At 49.7% G+C, this 19,918-nt stretch overlaps 1 protein-coding gene across 1 annotated transcript in view; it reads right to left on the bottom strand.

Moving 5' to 3' along the window:
- The window catches only part of Creb3l1 (cAMP responsive element binding protein 3 like 1), a 43,064-nt gene extending 39,588 nt beyond the window's left edge, over positions 1-3,476 (bottom strand). Inside the window, exon 1 of the mRNA XM_052183001.1 lies at positions 2,943-3,476. Coding sequence (XP_052038961.1) covers positions 2,943-3,044 — 102 coding nt within the window. The 5' untranslated portion in view covers positions 3,045-3,476. The remainder of the gene's footprint in view (positions 1-2,942) is intronic.
- Between the last annotated feature and the right edge of the window lie 16,442 nt (positions 3,477-19,918).

Here is a 19,918-nt window from a genome sequence, read left to right on the forward strand (position 1 = left end):
AGACAACAGAACCCCCCCTCCCTGCTCCCCCTCTTCCTCCTCCCCACACCTCCCAGCTGGGGTTTCTCTGGAATCCTGAGTCAGTTCCCTGGAGAGAAACCAGAGGCATCCCTTTCTTCTGGCCAGAGGAGAAAGATAAGACACGCACAGACCCTCTCTCCTTCTGTTCTCCAGGCCAGTTATCTGAGTGCAGACTGTCTCTTGCACGCACAGGACTGGAAGGACCAGACCATAGGGTACTGCAGGAGAGCTGAAGGGCAGTCACTCAGGAGCTGTGGGAAGGCAGAGAGGCTGGGGAGAAGCCCTGCACCTCTGGGAAGAAGGACCACTGATCTGTTCTAAGGGAGCCTCTCAAGTTGCATTGACACCATCTTGATAATAGGAAGAAGGCTCCAGAGGACGGCAGCACTAGTCCTGCACCCCTGCTAGACTCCATGTGTTCTGTCTGCCTCTAGGAAAGGGAGAGTAAGAGTAAGTCTTCTCAGCTGCAGTCAGGAGAAACGGTTTTTTCCTTTTTGCTTTCAATGTAATGGGGGGCCCATGGAGTCCCCATGTAGCTTTAATAGCCAACACTGGGGAATTTTTTTTTCCAGAGCTAAGGACTGAACCCAGGGCCTCGTGCTTGCTAGGCAAGCTCTCTACCACTGAGCTAAATCCCCAACCCCAACGTTGGGGAACTTTTAAGGACAGTGAAGACACAACTTTCCATTTTCCATGTAGGGGTTCTCTGAACCCCTCTCTCTGGAAATAGAAGACCCAGGGAAGAGATGGGACTCACTCAGCAACTCCCAGCTGAGTGTTTCTGTCTCCTGCATTCAGTGTGTGGAAGAAGTCAGGCCTCTTACTTGGTAGGCCTTAATCTACATTGTCTTCATGTTAATCTTCTCACCAAATCCTTGCAATAATGCTACAGGGAAAGATCTTCTCCTATTACAGATAAGGAAATTAAAGCCCTGAAGAACACAAGTCTACGTGAACATTAGCTGGTGGCAGAAGCAGAGCCAGATGTGGAATTTCCATGTTCTAGCCAGGAGAGGAGCCCTTTCCTCCTAGAAACCTCTTCCCCACGACTATCCAACCCTGGCCCAGATGAGGGCCGAGGGCCCCAGCTGGGCATTCCCTCCTGGGGACCCACTCCACACCAGGGCTTCTTTCCTGCATTGGAACAAGGCCCAGAGGAGCAGCTGCACAGCAGAACAGGCTGCAGAGTTCATTGAGAAGAAAGCCCAGCTATGTGACATCTGCAGGAAGGCTGCACTGTCCCCTTGGACTCCAAGGAGCCTGAGCCCCAACAAACCTCCTTCCCTCTGAGCAGAATTTTTTTTTTTTTTTTTACCTGCGCTAAGAGAGCTATGTGGTCCCTCCGAAAGCTGTTGTTTTACTCCTGGGAAACATCTAGAACCATCCTCAGGAAGCACTGGCCCAGTTTCCCCCCATTTTACAGATCAGAAAATGGAGCTGGGGGGGGGGGGGGGGGAAGAAAGACAAGCACGGCCTGTACTCACAAGGGAAACAGAGGCAGGATGAGGTCACAGTTGTCACTTCTCCTAAGACAAAGCATCTCTCCTGGTTCCTTCCATCGGATGTAGAGGACTAAGCTTTGAACAGCCTCCCTCAGTCAGCAGAGCCGGGCCGTGCTACTTGAGAATGCTGGGGAGAGCTGTCACCTGGTGACTCCCTGACTTACTGTGACATGAATCAAACTGAGTGGGACACTCAATGAAGGACATCTAAGTCCTTCAGGGACTTGGCCTTTGCCTGCTAAAGTTTTGTTAGTGCAAGAGGTAGAGACAGGTGGGGACCCATGTTCTTGGCTTCTGGTGTGTGTGTGTGTGGTGGAGAGGTGCACAACTGTGGTTCATTCCTCGGTGACATGGGGACAGCCCAAGTTTCCTCAGGATGAGTCCCTCTCCGATCTCTTCTCTCTCTCTCTCTCTCTCTCTCTCTCTCTCTCTCTCTCTCTCTCTCTCTGTCTCTGTCTGTTTTTCTCCCCCCTCCCCCCCCCCCGTGTGTGTGTGTGTATCTGTATGTGTCTGTCAGCCATGCTCCTCCATCAAGTCTTTAGGACTTAGCTCCCCAAGTGAAAGAGAAAGGAAAGAAGAGAGAGCCACGTTTTCTTAGAAAAGAAGGGGAAAGGAGAGAGAAGGAAGACAACTTCATAGCCGTGAGCAGTCATGACGCCACAGGGAGAGACAGAGTTAGCAGAACCACAGGGAACTTAGGGACACGAAGCACAGTGGCCAAGAGACACACTGATAGAAAAAAAAAAAGGTCTTCTGAAACGTCACGCGGTGCTTCCCTGACCCACCATCCTCAATTGCCTCCCCGGGAGAGAGGCCAGAGCAGAGTTCCTCAGCTTCTGGGTCTGGCTCCGTATCTGGGTCTGCCTCTGACCCCTAGAAGCTTCGGGCCTCTGGCCTCGGAAAGCTCCCCTGTGCGCCCCCAGGCGGAGATCCAGCCTCAGAGCCACCGAGGCCCTAAAGAGGGAGCAGGAAAGAGCTCCTCTACTTTGCGCCCAATCTGGTCCCGGAACCTTGGGGTGGGTGGAGGGCGGATGGAAGACTATGGCTGACTATGCGGCGCGCGGGCTGTGGGCTGTGGGGTGGAATTGGTGTCTCGTTAGTTCACGTCCGAGATTCAGAAGCTCTCCGACGCCTCCTTGTCCCCTTCCCCTAGAAGCCAGAGGCCAACGTGTTCTTGGACTGAGTCCCCAGGAGTGGTGTGGGGCGCTAGCTGCTAGCCTACGCTCCCGGCTCCTGGTCTAAGAGGGGCGTCCAGGCAACTAGTCGCCCCATCTTAAAGCCCCAAGCACGTGTTCATCCAGGGGACCCTGAGCTGAGCCCCCTCCTTGACTTTTGCGGGTCTTTGCGGGGTTCCAGGCGCTCCGCGGAGAGGGGTGAGAGTTGGGTGCAAAGGGGAACCGAGACCCCTTTCGTTCTTACCGCATTGTTGAGGAAATCCGACTCATTCAGGTCTCCTAAGTCCAGGAAGCTGGATCCCGGGAACAGCCTGTCGGCCGGGAATGGTTCCAAGACGGCGTCCATCGCGCCGGGTTCCAGGGGACCCCTTCGGGCTGCGCTTCCCTCACTCCAGGGCGACGGCGATCCCCGCACCCGGCTGCGGCTGGGCTCGGGCAGGCGGCCCGGGGGGCAGGTCCCGGCGAGCCCCGGGGGAGGAGCGGTGGGGGTGGCGCGGGTCGGGGGCGCTGGGGGGCCTTAGGGCAGCGGCGCCGAAAGCACCGTGGGCTTTCAGCCGACTCCTCCTCCTGCTCCTCCCGGGGCGCAGCTGGCTTCCATGGGGAGCCCGGGGGTGGGGCCGATGCTGGAGGAGCCCCCCAGGCCGGGCGGGAGCCGGGGGCGGGGGAGCTCAGTGCTCCCCCGAGGATGGGTGGCTGCCGAGTCGCAGAGATCTCTTTGGGTCTCTTCCTCCGCGCGGCTTCTGTCACTTTCCCGAGTCTGAAACCGGGAACCCCGTGCTGGTTAGCCCAGCTGGCCCGGGCGCCACGCCCCCACATCAATATTCACGATAACTCAATATTAATGAGTAGAGGGCGTGGCTGGGGCTTCGCCTCCTCTCCTTTAAAGAGACATGTGTCTGTTAGGCTTTCTTGGCAGGCGCAGTTCTCTGAATGCTCAAATAAGGGGATGAAGGCAAAACTATCCTGGAAACTGTCGGCTTCGTGAAACCTGGACCGCTTGTGAAGGCTTTGTAAGCCACGATTCTGTAAACTGAGGAACTAGGAAGCCAAATTCTCCAATTCTTCCCATTCTTCCTTCCTGCCTCCCTCCCTCCCTTCCTTTCTTCCTTTCTTGCTTTCTTTAAAAATAGGTTCTCTATGTAGCCCTGGCTGGCCTGGAACACTCTCTGTAGACCAGGTTGCCCTCAATCTCACACTTTTCCCCTTGCTTTGTCAGGTGCACCACCATGTCAGGCTTTTTCTAGTTTGATACTAAACCCCGATCCAAACCAAAGTCAGGGAATTCTGTTTCAAGCTATTCTCCCTGGGCTGGAAAGATAACTCAAGAAAGCTAAGAGAGTGTGCTGTTCTTCTGGACTCAGAAAATATCTTCCTACACACACACACACACACACACACACACACACACACACACAGAGTTTATTTTTGGGGGGCGGGTGGGACAGGGTCTAATTCATGTAGTGTTTTTGTTGATATCTATCTACCTATCTATCTATCTGTCTATCTATCAATTAGATATTTGGTTTTTTGAGACAAGGTTTCTCTGTGTAGGCTTGGCTATCCTGGAACTCACTCTGTAAACCAGGCTGGCCTCGAACTCACGGAGATCAACCTGCCTCTGCCTCCTGAGTGCTGGGATTAAAGCCATGCACCACTGCCTGGCAACACACTGTATAACAATTTTATATAGTATTGGAGATCACATTTGGGGCCTCTGCCTCTCTGCCAGTTGTGCCACACATCTCGGTTTCCCACTTGCATCTTCTTTCTTCTTCATCACACATCTCGGCTTCCACATTTCCTCCCTGGGAAGCCTTCCTCGAAGGCCCAGGTGGGTGGGAGAACTAACCATCCCTGCACACACTCAGGGCACAGGTGCTCGAGCCTTCCAGCCTTTGCTCAGTTGACCCTGCTGGACTCCCAAACCCCTCAGAACAACTCGAAACCCAGCTCTCCTGCAGGCAGAGGCATGAGTGGAGCCCCCATTCTCCCACCAACCATTAAGCCTCTAGATGTTCTTCAGAGCAGGACGTGGGAGAATATGAGTCTGGTGAGCCAAAGTGCTGTCCTGTCACCGGACACGGACACGCCTAGGCCCCTTGGACTCATTACTTAAGTAGCCTGCTGCTTCGACAGACAACTTAATCTCTTAAAAGGGCTGATAAACAATCTCTCAGCACCTGAACAAGGGAAAGTGCCTCAGAAAGGCACTCCCTGGAGGGCTGGGTCCACTGTTTCCTGCCCAGAGTCATGCATGGGATTAAGTGTGTCCTCCTTGCTGGAGTATTTAGCTCAGGACCTTTAAGAAGTAAAGATATCATCATCACAGCTCAGCCGTAGCAATTGCCTAAAATCATCACCTGAGAGCAGAGCTGTTTGCCAGCCAAGAGCCGGTGAGCCACCAAATGGCTTCGCTGTACACCCAGCTCACGACCCAGACGGCAGAGTTCCAGACCCTCTACTCTATCAGATGACTACTGGCGACAAGGCTTCCTCCAGAGTTTGCTCCTGAGGAACTAGCAAGGGGCCCAGTGTTCTGGAGACCTGCTCATCAGCAATGCCACCCTCAAGAGTTAGGCTGAACCCCGAAGAAATCAATTCTATCCACGGTGATGGATAGAATTAAGTGAGGTCATGGGTCAGTTGAGGGTTATTAAAGGAGAGTGACTGACCCTTCTCAAGAGAAGGGGAGTGGTCCCTGTCCCGGTGGACAAGGCTGTCTCTCATGAGTGAGTCTGTGGCAACAGGTGTCTGGAGTCCTGGCTTCTGAGCCAGAATGCCTGTGGGCTCCCAGGAGGGACAGAAGTGTCCCTCTGCCCGAGGTTGGCTGGAAATCGTGTCAGTGCCCCCCCCCCCAGGTCTCTCTGTAATTAGAGACATAGGTACCATTTAGGTGATTGGGGAAGATTATATAGTTCTGGATAAGTAGGATTAAAGTGTCCCGCTTCTCCTTATTCTTATCCAGGTGAAAACCCTAGGGAACCATTGAAAATAATCCCGGGGAGGCTTTCTAGTTCCGGTACCTCCTGTGGAGTCTGAGAAGCATGATCTCCCAAGAGAAATCCTGGTGGCCAAGGAGGGTGGGGGAGGGGCTAAGAAGGGAAACCAGGCAAGCAGAGCCTGGAACAAGGGATAAGCAGAACTTCCTGGAATAAACAGAATAGCCGAGCCCAGCCAAGATAAGGATGCCCGGCCACTCAGGCTCACATAAGAGTTACCACCCAGGGCCTGCTACTAGCATCCCTTAGTCTAGGTAATTAAGATTTAGTCGGGGTGGGTTCTTAAAAGGCATTGCAAAGAGCTACGAAGAAGTAAAGTAGCTTGACATGACATGACCAGATGGGTAAGGAAGGCTTCTTTGAACAGCATAAGCTCAGAGCCAAATCATGAATTTAGGTCATCCGAGGGCAAGATGGAGGGAAGAATATTCCAGGCAATGGGAGAACAGGGTGTGACCGAGAAAGAAAGACTTGATGGGATGGGGCAGTGGGATGTGCTGGAGTTGTAAGGAATGTGGAGCCCCACGTGGACACAAACTCGATCTCATTACACAGAGGCAGAGGCTCCAGTCTAGGAACACACTGGTTCTGATAAAGGCCCTTCTCCTCTCCCCTCCCCGCTTCCCCAGGCCAGGGAGGAGGTGTCAGAAACACATCCCTTTTATCCTGGGTGGACCCCAGGGCCTTGTGAGTGTTTGATGGGGGGGTGGGGGGCTCCTGCTCCCGCACTGAGCTCAGCTCCTCCTGCAAAGGGGCCTGGTGACACGTGGCTGCTGCCCAGTAGCAGCGGTGACTCCAGCTGTCGTGCATAATGACATCTCTACACAGTTAGTGACAGTGACAGTGACAGTGACGCACAGGAGGAAAAGGGCAAAGATAAGCTTTCTGTCTGTCCTGGGCCAGAAGGTCAGGTGGAGAGTCAGGAGCTTGCCGGGGTGCAGTGCATTGTGGGATATGAGTGTGTGTGTGTGTGTGTGTGTGTGTGTGTGTAGTCATACAGATACTCACTCTGGTGTGTCACTACTCTTCTCTAAGCCTCAGATACTGCATGTGTAAGATGGGGATGAAGCAGTGATCCTCCTAGGGTCCTTCTTTGACAAATATCTTTCCAAATGGGGAGCTGGGGACCCAGTGTGCTAGGCCAAGTCTGGTCCTCAGATGACCAGGTACTCAGGCTTTCTACACTCCTACCAGGAGCTACCTGGAGGGCGGAAGGTGTGTGTTTCTTGAGGCTGGCAAGCCCCGGGTGGTGGTGGTAAGGTCACCCAAAGTAAACCTGCCTTGTTTGCCTGCGTCGTAAAGGAAAAACGTTTTGGCACACTTGAGCAGGAACTTCTGGGGAATGAAAACACATTCATCCTGGAGATCAGACTGACTTCCGGGGTGCAGATGGGGGCCCTTTGTTCTCTGCGGTTCCCTAGAACGGCTTGCACGGCTGTTTTTCCTCCATCACACTTTTGGGGCTTAACTTGGATCTTTGGAGTGTGGCACCCTGCCCGGAAAGGAGGGTGGCTTCTAACTCTGGCCGTCACACGTCTTAGCGGGTCCTTCTCCACACCCTTGGCCTGTGTCCTACCCTCTCTCCACCCTGACCTATGTGTTTCCATGGCATTTGATATGCCTTGCACTAGTATTTTAGCTGTGTTATTTGGTTCAATTCTTGAGACAACCTTGCAAGACAAGTTCTGGGCATTTCTGACCCCGTCTCACCTGCTTCTTTGCACACCCATGTCAACACCATGGAGGTCAAGTGTGTAACTGATGATGTCACAGTTCAGTGGATAGTAGATGCCCCTGCTATTAAAGGTAATGGTGTTTCATATCGCAGATGCCATCTTAGATTCAGGGAAATGATGTCACCATGGCTAATCCACAGATGAAGAAACCAAGCCCCAGGGACTTTATTTTGCTGTCTTTTATAGTTAAGTGGGGCCTACGGCCATGGCTGGCTTATCCCGGCCTTAAGAGGCAGAGCTAGGACTGTTGACCTATGACCCTTCCCGTTCATCCCAAAAGAACTGCCTTTGCTCACGGGGAAAGAGCTCAGTTAGAAAAGAACTTTCTAGCATCTTGGGTAGCCAGTGAGTCACAGGCACTCTCCCTTTGAATGGCTTTAAACATAGATCTTTTCTCCTCTTTAAATTCTCTGAAGACTGAAGTTCTTTGAGAACTAAGAAAACATTTGCCTCCGGTCCAATGCCCTTTCCTGGTAACCGGTTTCACGTTTTTTCCCCCTGGATTTCTGCTCTACTGTCCTGGACTGGAGGCAGCCCCGCCTCCTTGGCCCTCTGTCTGCTGGGGAACAGCTCCACCCGCTTCCTCTTTGGTCTCCAGTTCTTAAATTCACAGTGCTCTGCACTGCCTGGATTCACCTGCACCCACCCACTCTCCTTCCATAGCCTATACCACTCGGCTCCATCTCTCCAGGAGACCCACTCGGGCTTCCTGGTTCTTCCTGCTGCCTGACCCTCTTTAAGTCTAAATTGTGGAGAGAAAAATAACAGAGTCAGTTATTTCCTCCCGTCCCATAAGGGACACTCCCCTGAGATCCTGCCCCACCTAGAGCTGGCAGAGCAATAACTGTGGGTCTAAGAGGAAAAGCAAGAGTAAAGATAATTGGAGGCCTGCCCCTGCCTGTGAGCTCGAGTGCTGACCAGGCCTCAGTTTCCCCAACCTCTGGTGAGATTGAAGTGGCTTATTATGGAGAAACTGAGAGACAGTCTCAGGTTTTTGGATCAAAAGATTTGCTAAACTCTTAGCCTGTTCAGAATGAGCGCTACAGGGACGGTGGGCGGGGAGGTGAAGCTAGTCTTGCCAGAATCTCCCTGAATGAATCCGGATGATCCTGGCTCCCCCTTGACTGAGGCAATGCTAACTTGGCCTCCCTCTCTTCCGAGTACAGATATGACCCTGTGTGCTGGGGTCCTATGTGCTGTGATTATGGGGAAGCTAGCATACAGCTCATGGTACACACATGGCTGCTGCCATGTGCACACACGGATGAAGAACAGGCCTGGTCAGAAAGGTGTGGCCCTAGGCTAAGTGAGGGGCTTATGCCGACTGTGTGCTGACTTGTGTTGATGCATGATGTCTGTGTGTGTATGTCTGTGTGTGTCTATGAGTATGTGTGTCTGTGAGTATTTGTAGGTGTGTCTCTGTGTGAATGAGTGTGTGTATCTGTGTATGTGTCTGTGTGTGTCTGTGTCTGTGTGTGTCTGTGAGTGTTTGTGTGTGTGTCTCTCTGTGTGTGAGTCCGTGTGTGTGTCTGTCTGTGTGAGTGTGTGTCTGTGTGTGTATGTCTCTGTGTGTATGAGTGTGTCTGTGTGTGTCTGTGAGTATTTGTGTGTGTCTCTCTGTGTGAGTGTTTGTATCTGAGTGTTTGTGTATGTGTGTCTTTGTGTGTGTGTGTCTGTGAGTATGTGTCTCTCTGTGTGTGAATGTGTGTGTGTCTGTGTGTGTATCTGTGTTTGTATGTGTCTCTATGTGTATGAGTGTGTGTGTGAGTGTGTGCAAGTGAGTGTTTGTGTGTGTCTCTGTGTGTGTGAGTGTATGTCTCTGTGTGTGAGTATTTGTGTGTGAGTGTGTCTCTGTATGTGTATGTATGTCTATGTGTGTGTCTGTGAGTATGGATCTGTGTGTGTCTTTGTTCGTGTGTGTCTCTCTGTGTATGAGTGTGTGTCTGTGAGTGTTTGTGTGTGTCTCTGTGTGTCTGTGTGTGTCTGTGAGTGTGTCTCTGTCTGTGAGTGTTTTTGTGTGTGTCTCTGTGTGTGTGTGTCTCTCTGTGTGTGTGCACACTTGTGCTTGTGTGCACACGCCTATGAAGAAGAAGGCACAATCTCTCACCTCTGTACACATGCCCCTGCCAGCGTGTGCAGCTGCAGATCTGGTTTCCATCTTCTCCCAGCATGCAGCGGGGCAGGGGAGACGGAGTGGAATATTAATTGTGCTTTTGCACGTGGCTGGGCTCCATGAATGTGGTGGTCGGAGGGAGCAGCCTGGAGCTATGTAGGGAATGAGAGGAAGCCACAGCTTCAGAGCTCCTGGGATTTACGTCTGTTCTGTGGTGGAGGTTAAGCCCAGGGCCTGGTGGGTGGGTGGGGGCTTTTGAGACCCACGATCAGGGGACATCTACGTTTACAAAGATTCCCACATAGACTCACACGTGATGACATGGAACCGGCCCAGAGAAGAGAGGCTGAACAATGAGCACTAGCATCCTTATTCGCCTGTAAGATCTCACAGAAATCCTTTAAGAGCTGTGGTCCTCAACCCGTGGGTCATGACCCATTTGGGGGACAGAAAGGCCTTTTCACGTGGTCCCTAAGACCATGGGAAAACACAGAGATTTACATATGATACATAACAGTAACGAAATTACAGTTTGTGTAGTTGAAGTAGTAATGCAAATAATTTTATGATGGGGGGGGGGTCACGACAACGTAAAGAGCTGTATTAAAGGATCACAGCATCAGGAAGGCTGAGAACCACTGCCCCAGGGAGAAGATAGCAGCAGCAGAAGGAAAGAGGGAGGGAGGAAGACATAAGTAGGTCCAGGTTAGCACTTACTGCAGGCCAGCCACTCTTATGCTCACTGTCAAGCACTTTAACTCATAAACTCCCAAAGGATGTGGAAGGCAGCTTGCACTCCTCCGAGGGTGCCCCCGCCACTCCTGAAACGTTCACCCCACCTTGCGACTTTACCTGAACTTAAGAGGGCCCAGGCAAGCACTTCTCCCTCTGCTGCTGAGCCCTGGGTCTATGTTAAATCAAGTGGGGTTTGAAGCCCCAGTGTCACTTTCCTTTTCCACGTGGCCGTTGTGGAAGCTCGGAGCTGAATTTGCTGAGGTCCACCTTGTGGAATGGAATCTCGCACAAGTGCATCCTATACCCTGTGCCCCGCCCTCATCTGACACTGTTGTCTCCTCTTTTCCATATTATTTTCTATTAAAAACCATCCAAGGCTGAAAGGCAGCTTCGAGTGTGTACGCGCTTGCAGAGGACCCATGGAGGGCAGGGCAAATGGCCTGTACCTCCACTTGCAGGTGCACATACAGACACATACTGGACCCCACATATGAATAATCAAAAATAATCAAAACAAATCTTTTAAATAACAACACGCTCCATCAGATTCCATCGTAAGCCACACTTCTCCGAGCGAGACCAAGAGGCAGAAATGTTTTTACTTCATAAAGAAAGCACAGCTCTAGGAGGTTGTATTTGTCCAAGGCCACCCAGATATTAAAAATAAGAGAGTTGGAAATCGGATGACTTTTGTTGTTGTTTGTTTGTTTTTCAAGACAGGGTTTCTCTGTATAGCCCTGGGTGTTCTGGAACTCACTCTGTAGACCAGGCTGGCCTCGAACTCAGAAATCTGCCTGCCTCTGTCTCCCAAGTGCTGGGATGAAAGTGTACCACCACTGCCCGGCTGGAAATTTGATCTTAATGTCATTTTTCCACTGGGGCAGGTAATCAGGGGTCTTTCTGGAGTGCCGGGAGGCCCAAGACCTTGGCAGATGTAGTCTTTACCTGTCCCCAGTGTCTGCTAGGCCGAACACTGGATAAGCAGGTCCAGGTGGAGATTCCTCTGATACTGTGTGCATCAGATACTCGGGGGCTTGGCATACCCCATTTTAGGGATTAGCCCTAACCTCTGTGGCTGAGTAGAGCAAACAGAGACGCAGCAGCCTTGGCCTTGGCAATCGCCATAAAAGGAAATATATATTCCAAAGTCAGGTGTGATCTGAGCACTCAGGAGGATCAGTAGTTCAAGGCCAGCCTTGGATATGTAGTGAGTTTGTGGTCAGGCTGGGCTACATGGGAACCTGTCTTCACAATGCTAAACCAACTACCACCACCACCACCACCACCAACAGCAGCAGCAGCAGCAGCAGCAGCAGCAGCAGCAGCAGCAGCAGCATCTAAAGAGTAAATATATTTTCCAGATGTTTATGGAAACTCAGAACTGAGGGCCCCAGTTCCTAAGGGAAAATGGGTGGAAGGGATGCATTTGTCTGTGACTGTGTGGCAAGAAAGTAACATATGTTCAAAGATCAAGGTGGGGGCCCATTCTGAAACCCAGTCTTGAGCGTTCCTCTTAGGCCCATCTACCTGGAACCTCTTTCTGGAAGAAGAGGGCTGGGGCTCTCCAGGGAGGCTTCCATGTGCTTACGAAAGGGAAATGCACCCCACCCCATCTCTCTTGCTTTCTCTGTCTGTCTGTCTGTCTGTCTATTTAAAAAATACGGCTGTGAACCAAGCATCCTGGCTTTAATTCCAGAACTCAGGAGGCTGAGGTAGGCCTGTAAAGTCCATGAGTTCAAGGCCAGCCTAGTCTGCATAGTGAGTTCCAGGACAGTCAGTGAGATCTTGTCTCAAAAACAAATAAACAAACAAAATGAACAAACAAACAAAAATCCAATATAGATAGATAGATGCAGGTGTAGATATCTATGTCGCTGAAGGCACCTCAATGTGCACATGGGACTTTGAGAATGGCCTCAGAGTTACCATTCTCCTGCCTCCGGCTCTTAAGTACTAGGTTCGTATGCATGGGCCACCAGACCCAGCCAATTTCTTTCTCACAGGGACTGGCTCCTTGTAGCATCCTGAGGACTCTAGGAGAAGACAAGGAGAGAGCCCTTCCAGAGCAGATGTGAGGGACAGTAATCTGAAGAAGCTTGGTGCACCTCTGAGAATGACAATCTCCGGCCATCCAGGGGACAATGCAGACTCAGTATCAGTGAGCAGTGAGTTCTGGGAACTGTCCTGGTGAGCCTCAGGTCTTCTGTATATGATGCCGTCAGACATCAGCAAGCATGGCGTGGAGTTTTTATTCTTTCGTTGTAAGAAGAATTTTTATAAACCTCCCTTTACTGTGGTCCTATTTCCTTCCGGTGGGTGCTCTCCCAATGTACAATGCATGCCTCAGTCTCCTCAATCTATAAGGAGCTCCTGTGATCATAAGACAAGCACCAGCAAATCCAACAGCATCAATGCAAAGAACTCAAACGTAGAGTTGGGTGCTCTGGGGTCTGGTTAAGCAGTTCGGGTAAGAAACCTATGCGGGCTAATTCTGAGATCATTACATTGTTGTCTCGGGGCTCCGAGAGATACATCATCTTGTCTAAATCACAGCATCTTTAGTCTGATTTCCTAGTCTGTGCTCTTGAGTTTGCCATTTACTGGAATCTAGGATCTCCAGGAAACTTAACAGAACAAGGGAGGGAAAACCACACACGGGCAACTGCATGAGGTAGAACAGACAGAACTCTAGTCTGTTTGGGGTATTTTATTTTGTTTTATTTATTCTTTTAAATATTGTTTTGGTTTGGTTTTTGTTTTGTTTTGAAACAGGCTCTCATTAAGTACTTCATGCTGGCCTGGAACTCAATACATAGACCAGGCCGGCCTCAACCTCCCAGAGATCTGCCTGTCTTCACCTCCTAAGTGCCAGGATTAAAGGTGTACACCTCCCGTTGAGCAGATAAACAAGTTGAGATAACTCAGATATAGAAAGGGAACTTAATGAAACATGACCCAATCGTGTCTGCAAAGATCATCTATCTATCTATCTATCTATCTATCTATCTATCTATCTATCTACCTATCTATCTATAGATCTCAGCTGCCCACTAAGACACAATTATTTTTATGATTTTCCTCTTAGGTCTTGTTCTTTGTTGTGCATGTGATTGTGTAGATGCATTGCCCCCCCACCCCCACCACAGTGTGTTAACCACATTGCAGGTTTGCTGTTTTTCCTTAATCTATCCTGGAGATCTTCCTGTATTAGCACACAGAGAACTTCCTCATTCTTCTCCTCACTTGCTGCCCAGCCACCGACTGTGTGAATGTACCATAGTGTACTTGCCTGGTCTTGGCAGATGGACATTCAGACGGTTTCCAGTTTCTCACTGTAAGAAATGATGCTGTAGTGGTAGGTTTGTCTGAGTCCTGCTTGTTCATAGGATGGGTTTCCAGAAGCCAAACGGCAGAATCAAAGGGAACCTGCATGGATTGGTTGGAAGGTGTTCCTGCATATAGATACCCTGATCGATGGTCACATCCCTCGGGGATGGATGGAGCTGCTGGTTTGTCTGGTCTCTCAAACAGAAAGCCGTGAGAATTTACATTTTTCACATTAGGAAGTACCTTCCATTGGTTTTTGTTTGGTTTTGCTATTTGGTTTTTATTTTGTTTTTGAAACAGGTTTTCATTCTTGAACTCACAGAGACCCACCTGCCTCTGCCTCCTAAGTGCTGGGATTAAAAGGCATTTGCCTCTACACCTGGCTTCAGTGTGGTTTTTAAAAATGTTTTATTTGGGCTGGAGAGATGGCTCAGCAGTTAAGAGCACTGACTGCTCTTCCAAAGGTCCTGAGTTCAAATCCCAGCAACCACATGGTGGCTCACAGCCATCTATAACGAGATCTGATGCCCTTGTCTGGTGTGTCTGAAGACAGCTATAGTGTACTTACACATAAAATAATAAATAATAAATTAAAAAAATGTTTTATTTAGGGGTTGGAGAGACGGACCAGTGCTTAAGCATACTTGACTGCTTTCCCAGAAGGCCCAGGTTCAGTTCCCAGCAACCACACGGTCTCTTCGGGACCATGCAAGAAAACACCCAGACAGGTAAGACATGAGCTAATGACTTAAATTTTTTAGTTTCATTTGCTATTTATTATTATTGGTGATGGTGATGGTGATGGTGTGTGTGTGTGTGAGTGTGTGTGTGAATTGGTGATGGTGTGAATGTGTATATGAAAATATATCAAAATCTGCCTGACAGATAAGGAGCTTCTAGAAATCACTTGAGACAAGGCCAACACCAAGTGTGTGTGTGTATAAATGTGTGTGTGTGAGTGTGTGTATAAGTGTGTGTGTGTGAGTGTGTGTATAAATGTGTGTGTATAAATGTGTGTGTGTATAATGTGTGTGAGTGTGTGAGTGTGTGTATAAATGTGTGTGTGAGTGTGTGTGTGAGTGTGTGTATAAATGTGTGTGTATAAATGTGTGTGTGTATAATATGTGTGAGTGTGTGAGTGTGTATAAATGTGTGTGTGAGTGTGTGTGAGTGTGTGTATAAATGTGTGTGTGTATGTATGTGTGTGTGTGTATAAATGTGTGTGTGTATGTGTGTGTGTGTGTGTGAATACGGGTGCCAAGTGCCAGGCACACATGGAGGTCAGAGGACAACCCTCTGGAGTTGGACCTCCATGGTGAGATCTGAGGACTAAAGCCAGGCTCTCAGGTCTGCTTGGCAGAGTGCTTTTATTCACTGGCCGTCTCACCACCTGAGCAGCATACTTTAATCTTACGGTTCTCTTAAGCAGAGCTGAGCATTTTTTAAGATGCCTTGAAAGAATTTGTTCCCTGGATTGTAGACTCTATTCACACACACACACACACACACACACACACACACACACACACACACACACACTTGGTGTTGGCCTTGTCTCAAGTGATTTCTAGAAGCTCCTTATCTGTCAGGCAGATTTTGATATATTTTTCAAGGTTCTGGTACCACACTCAATACTTTCTAGGAAAGGTTGTAGACATATATTCTTTTATTGAGGTCTGACTTTATTTAATGGAAACTTTTAACAAAAAGATTTATTTATTTGTTATATGTAAGTACACTGTAGCTATCTTCAGACACACCATAAGAGATGTCAGATCTCGTTACGGGTGGTTATGAGCCACCATGTGGTTGCTGGGATTTGAACTCAGGACCTTCAGAAGAGCAGTCAGTGCTCTTAACCACTGAGCCCCCACACATTTTTTTTTTTAGGTAGAGTCTCATGTAGCCTATGTTGGCCTCCAATTCCCTGTGTCTCCTAAGTGCTTAGATTACACGTGTGTGCCACCTGATTCATGTGGAGCTGAGCTAAGATTTTAGGCTTTGTACATATGATAGGCAGGCTCTCTGGCCACTGAGTGACAGCCCCAGTTCCGATGACCATAAATTGAGCACCTTTTGTGTACCATCTTAATACTGAAGCTCCCAAGAGCATCGATGAGGAGACACCACAGTTGTTCCTAATCCAGTGGACACCAGACAGGTTGCTGTCTACAGCGAGGCGAAGCACAGTGATGGAAGCAAGTGCCTCAGGGACGTGACAGGGAAGCAGGGCTCCTGTGGAAGCAGGACTCCGCCTTCTTGTCAGACGTTGCTCCTGTCTGTGTCCACCCAGGGCAGGTTGCTCTCACCACCGTCTCCCTGGGACTTTAGTGTCCTGCCCAGGTTGCAGTGAACTCTGTCCCAGGAAGATGACTCCGGTAGGACGCATGCACCACATCCTCCCCTTCATGGGGCCATCCTGCACACGTGGCTCCCATGCAGCTCTCCTCCTTGCATGCAATGGTCCCCACTATCTGATTGGTCCTCTCTTGCATTGGATCAGTTGCCAATGGCCTCTGGCACACACCTTCTACCTCTTGGAATTGGACTCTCCTTTCTGGAAGGAAGACTTAGTGAAGCTCAGTGAAGGCTTGCAAGATTGATGGATAGCTGTTTGGGAAGTCCCCACGGGACGGAGTGTAGGGACATCAAGGGTTGCACAGGCTACACCTAAGCATGGATAGAACGCCAAGCCGAAGTCTCAGCACCAAGGCCCAACCAGGAAAGGGTTAAGCTTGCCAGAGTTGTGTATATGAAATGGCACCAGGGGGGAAAAAGTGCAGACTAGCAATTGAGCCCTGTCTCATCCTGGTTCAAATGACATTGTCTGAGCTTCCCCAGCCTGGCCTCCTGCGCTAATTACAGACCTTCCCTGAGGAGGAAGACTGGGGCCAGGAGTTCCTCATTACAGGCTCCCGTGCTGGAGGGCACAAACCCCAATGACCAAGCAATGACGAAATAAGATCTCTACAAGAGTGACCCAGGGTCTGGCCACCGAGCCTCCTGGCTGCTGTCTGACTGGGAAAGGGTTAAAGAGTAGCTATGGACCAGAAAGAAAGGCAGACATTAATGGGAGTCCATGTCCACTCAAGTCACCTCTCCTCGGTTCCCCTTTCCTGGCTCTGGAATCTGGATACCTCACTCTTGCTCTCCAAGATGGTACAGCCAGGGCTGTCAGAGCCTCCCCTCTGTGGCCACTTGTGGGCTGCCTCTCCCTGTGGCCTGTGGAGACCGAGTCTTTTTTAATCTTCCATTTATCTAGAGGCCTCGCCCCTCTGAGAGTAGCTTTGATGTGGGGTTGCTCCAGGGGGTAATCACTGGGTTTCTGAAGCCTTGTCTGGGTTCTGCCCACGGCCCCTTGCCCAGGCCTGGACTGGAGGTCTCCTGACCATTAGAGAGAGACCCCGAGGGTGACCTTGTCAATTAGACAAAAGCTTGTCGCTCAGCTCATAGAGAGATGGAGGGGTTGCTGCTGGAACCCCAAAGAGGAATGGGGTTCCCAAAGGGCTGGAGAGAAGGGGCTTGAAGATCACATGACGTCATTTGTCCATTTTTCCATTCATCTGACCTCCATCCATCCATCCATCCATCCATCCATCCATCCACCTCTGCAGTGCCAAGAACTGAATCCAAGCCTTGTGTATATTAGGCAAGTGCTCTAATGCTAAGTGGTGTCCCTGGCCCAGGCATTTGGTTTTAAACTTATCTTCTCATGAGACAATGAGCACAAACTAAAGGCGACAATAACAGCCACGGTGGTGGCAGCTCGCTTGTGGTGTCCTGCAGCGGCTAGGCAATGGTGGCGGCAGCTCTGTGGTGTAGCAGCTCAGCTTCAAACACCAGGCAGAGCATCTTCTGTATTTGTTTAATTTTAAATTATTAGTTATTATTGTTGTTGTTATTGTCACTCGTGTGTGTGCCCGAGTGTGCTGTGGCACTCAGCAGGTCAGACGATACCTTTTAGGGAGCCGACACTCTGCCTTCCCCTACCGAGGCAGGGGTTGTCTTGTTTCTGTTGTGCTTCTAGGAGAGTCTCCTGTCTCAGCCTCTCACCTTGATGCAGGAGGAGTGCTTGCTTCTATTACACAAACTTCAGATTTTTTGGCGTGGGCTCTGGGGCTAGAGTTTAAGTCTTTATTTTTACATGGCAAGTGCTTTTATCCACTGAGCCATCTCACTGATGTGTGTGTGTGTGTGTGTGTTATATGTGTTTGAGACAGTTTTGTGTAGCCCAGGATGACCCCAAACTCAGGATCCTTCTGCCTTAGCCTCCAAAGCTACTGGGATTACAGGCAGGCACTACAATGCCCAGTTTATCTTCCTTTTAAAAATATCATTGATTCTTTAAAAGTTCATTGCTGTAGGTATCATTCTAAAAATATTTATTTTTATATGTGTGAGTGTTTTGATCACATGTGTGTGTGTGTGTGTACCATGTGAGTGAGTGCCTGGTGCCTGGTGCTCCTGGAGTTGGAGCCGTGAGTGGGTGTAAGCAATCACGTGGGTTCTGGGAACCGAACCCAGCTCCCCAACAAGAGCAAAAATGCACTTAGCCACTAGAAGCCATCTTTCTAGCCCTTGTAGGTATTATTTTTCATTCATTAATTTATTTATTCACTTTACATCCTGATTGCCCTCTACTCCCTCCATGTAGGTATTATTTTTAAAACAGTTTTAAGTATTTTAAAAATATTTTTAAAAGACATTATTTAAAAAATGAATGACACACACATTCATGTCCCAAGAAGACACTGAGTTTCTCTTACGTGCTAAGTGTTCTTCTCTGTCTTGAGAAGGGCATGCTTTCACTCTCATGTTCTAATGTGAGGGACTCACCATGAAGAGATGTACATACAATATCATGTTATGTGTATGTATGTACATGTGTGTGTGCACACACACATTTATTTCTGGCATAAATCATGCATATATGTTTCTAAACAGGATTTATCTATGTAGACCAGGCTGGTCTCAAACTCAGAGAGTCACTTGCCTCTGCTTCCCAAGTGCTGAGATTAAAGCCGTGTGCCACCACACCCAGCTTGTCATATTTTATAGACAAAGGACGAGTCGGGAGTGAGGGGCCCCTGGCAACCTGAGTGGAAAGGGAAGAGAAGGGTAAAGGCAGGATGGAGCACTTTGCTTTCATCCAGGTACCGCTGGAAGGCCCATACGTGGAGGCCGGGATGGGGTGAGCAGAGAGAAGTGGGCTGAGTGAGGGAGTGGGCTGGGCTGGGTGAGTTCGGCTCCGCTGAGGAGCTGGGTTTGACTCAGGGCTTTTGGAAGGTCTGAGTGGGAGCCTGACTCCATGTGGCTGATGTATGAGATCTCGCACTCTAAAGAAGGGGCAGAGCTTAGCAGAGAGTTCAGACCCACTGCTCATCTGCGGGAAGCCAGATGTGAATTAAGGTTAGAGGTAGGAAACAGTGTCCAGCGTGTCCATGAGACCTGCTGACGTTCAGGTGAGGCCTAGGCTGAGGGTCATGTGGTGTGCTGTGTCAGGCAGGGGTGGCTCTGACTTCACCGCTCTTGTCTATGCATAGCTCTTGGCCTGACGGCTTGGAGGCTCAGATGTTTCCTGTGTTCATCTGTCCGAACCTGTGGGGCAAGGTATGGTTACATCATCTGTCTTGTGTGTGTTCTGTTTTGACAACATAGACAGCACAGCTGTCTTGGCCTGGGAATTGACCTCGGGAGACTGGGGAGAGGGAATGGAGATACAGAAATAGTTTATTAGGGCTGCTGTAACCAAATACCAGAGATTGAGTGGCTTCTAAATGCAGAAGTTTATTTCTGGAACCAACACATCCAATATAAGAACCCAATCCGTTCGAAGGTGTGTTTTCTGACTCACGGATCATTAACTTCTTACTGAGCCTGTAGGGGCCAGGTGTTTCCCTCAGATCTCGAAAAATCCCTCAAACTCACAAGACAGAATGGGGACAAACCTCACTCCTAACAGCGTCCCTAGCACTGTTATGACCTCATCACATCTGGATGGCCAGCTCGCAGTACCTTGAAGATTCAGTATATGGTTCTTTGCAGAGGGGTGTGCTTCTCTTATCAGCTGAGGCTGGCCTAGGACTTGCTATGTAGCAGAGGATGAGCTCCTGAGCCTCTTGCCTCTGCCTCTCAGGTTGTGGGAATATGGGTTTGGTACCATGGCTGGCTAACATGTGAATTTTAATGGAGGTAGGATGGGATCCAAACTTTGGTCTCTTTCCACTCTTGTTCTGTTAGGAGCCCTGGAATCCCTGTGTCTCGCTCTACAGCTGTGGTGTAAGATATGGACATTGTCTAATTGCCTGTT

The sequence above is a fragment of the Apodemus sylvaticus genome, chromosome 5, assembly GCF_947179515.1.
Source record: "Apodemus sylvaticus chromosome 5, mApoSyl1.1, whole genome shotgun sequence".
NCBI lineage: Eukaryota > Metazoa > Chordata > Mammalia > Rodentia > Muridae > Apodemus > Apodemus sylvaticus.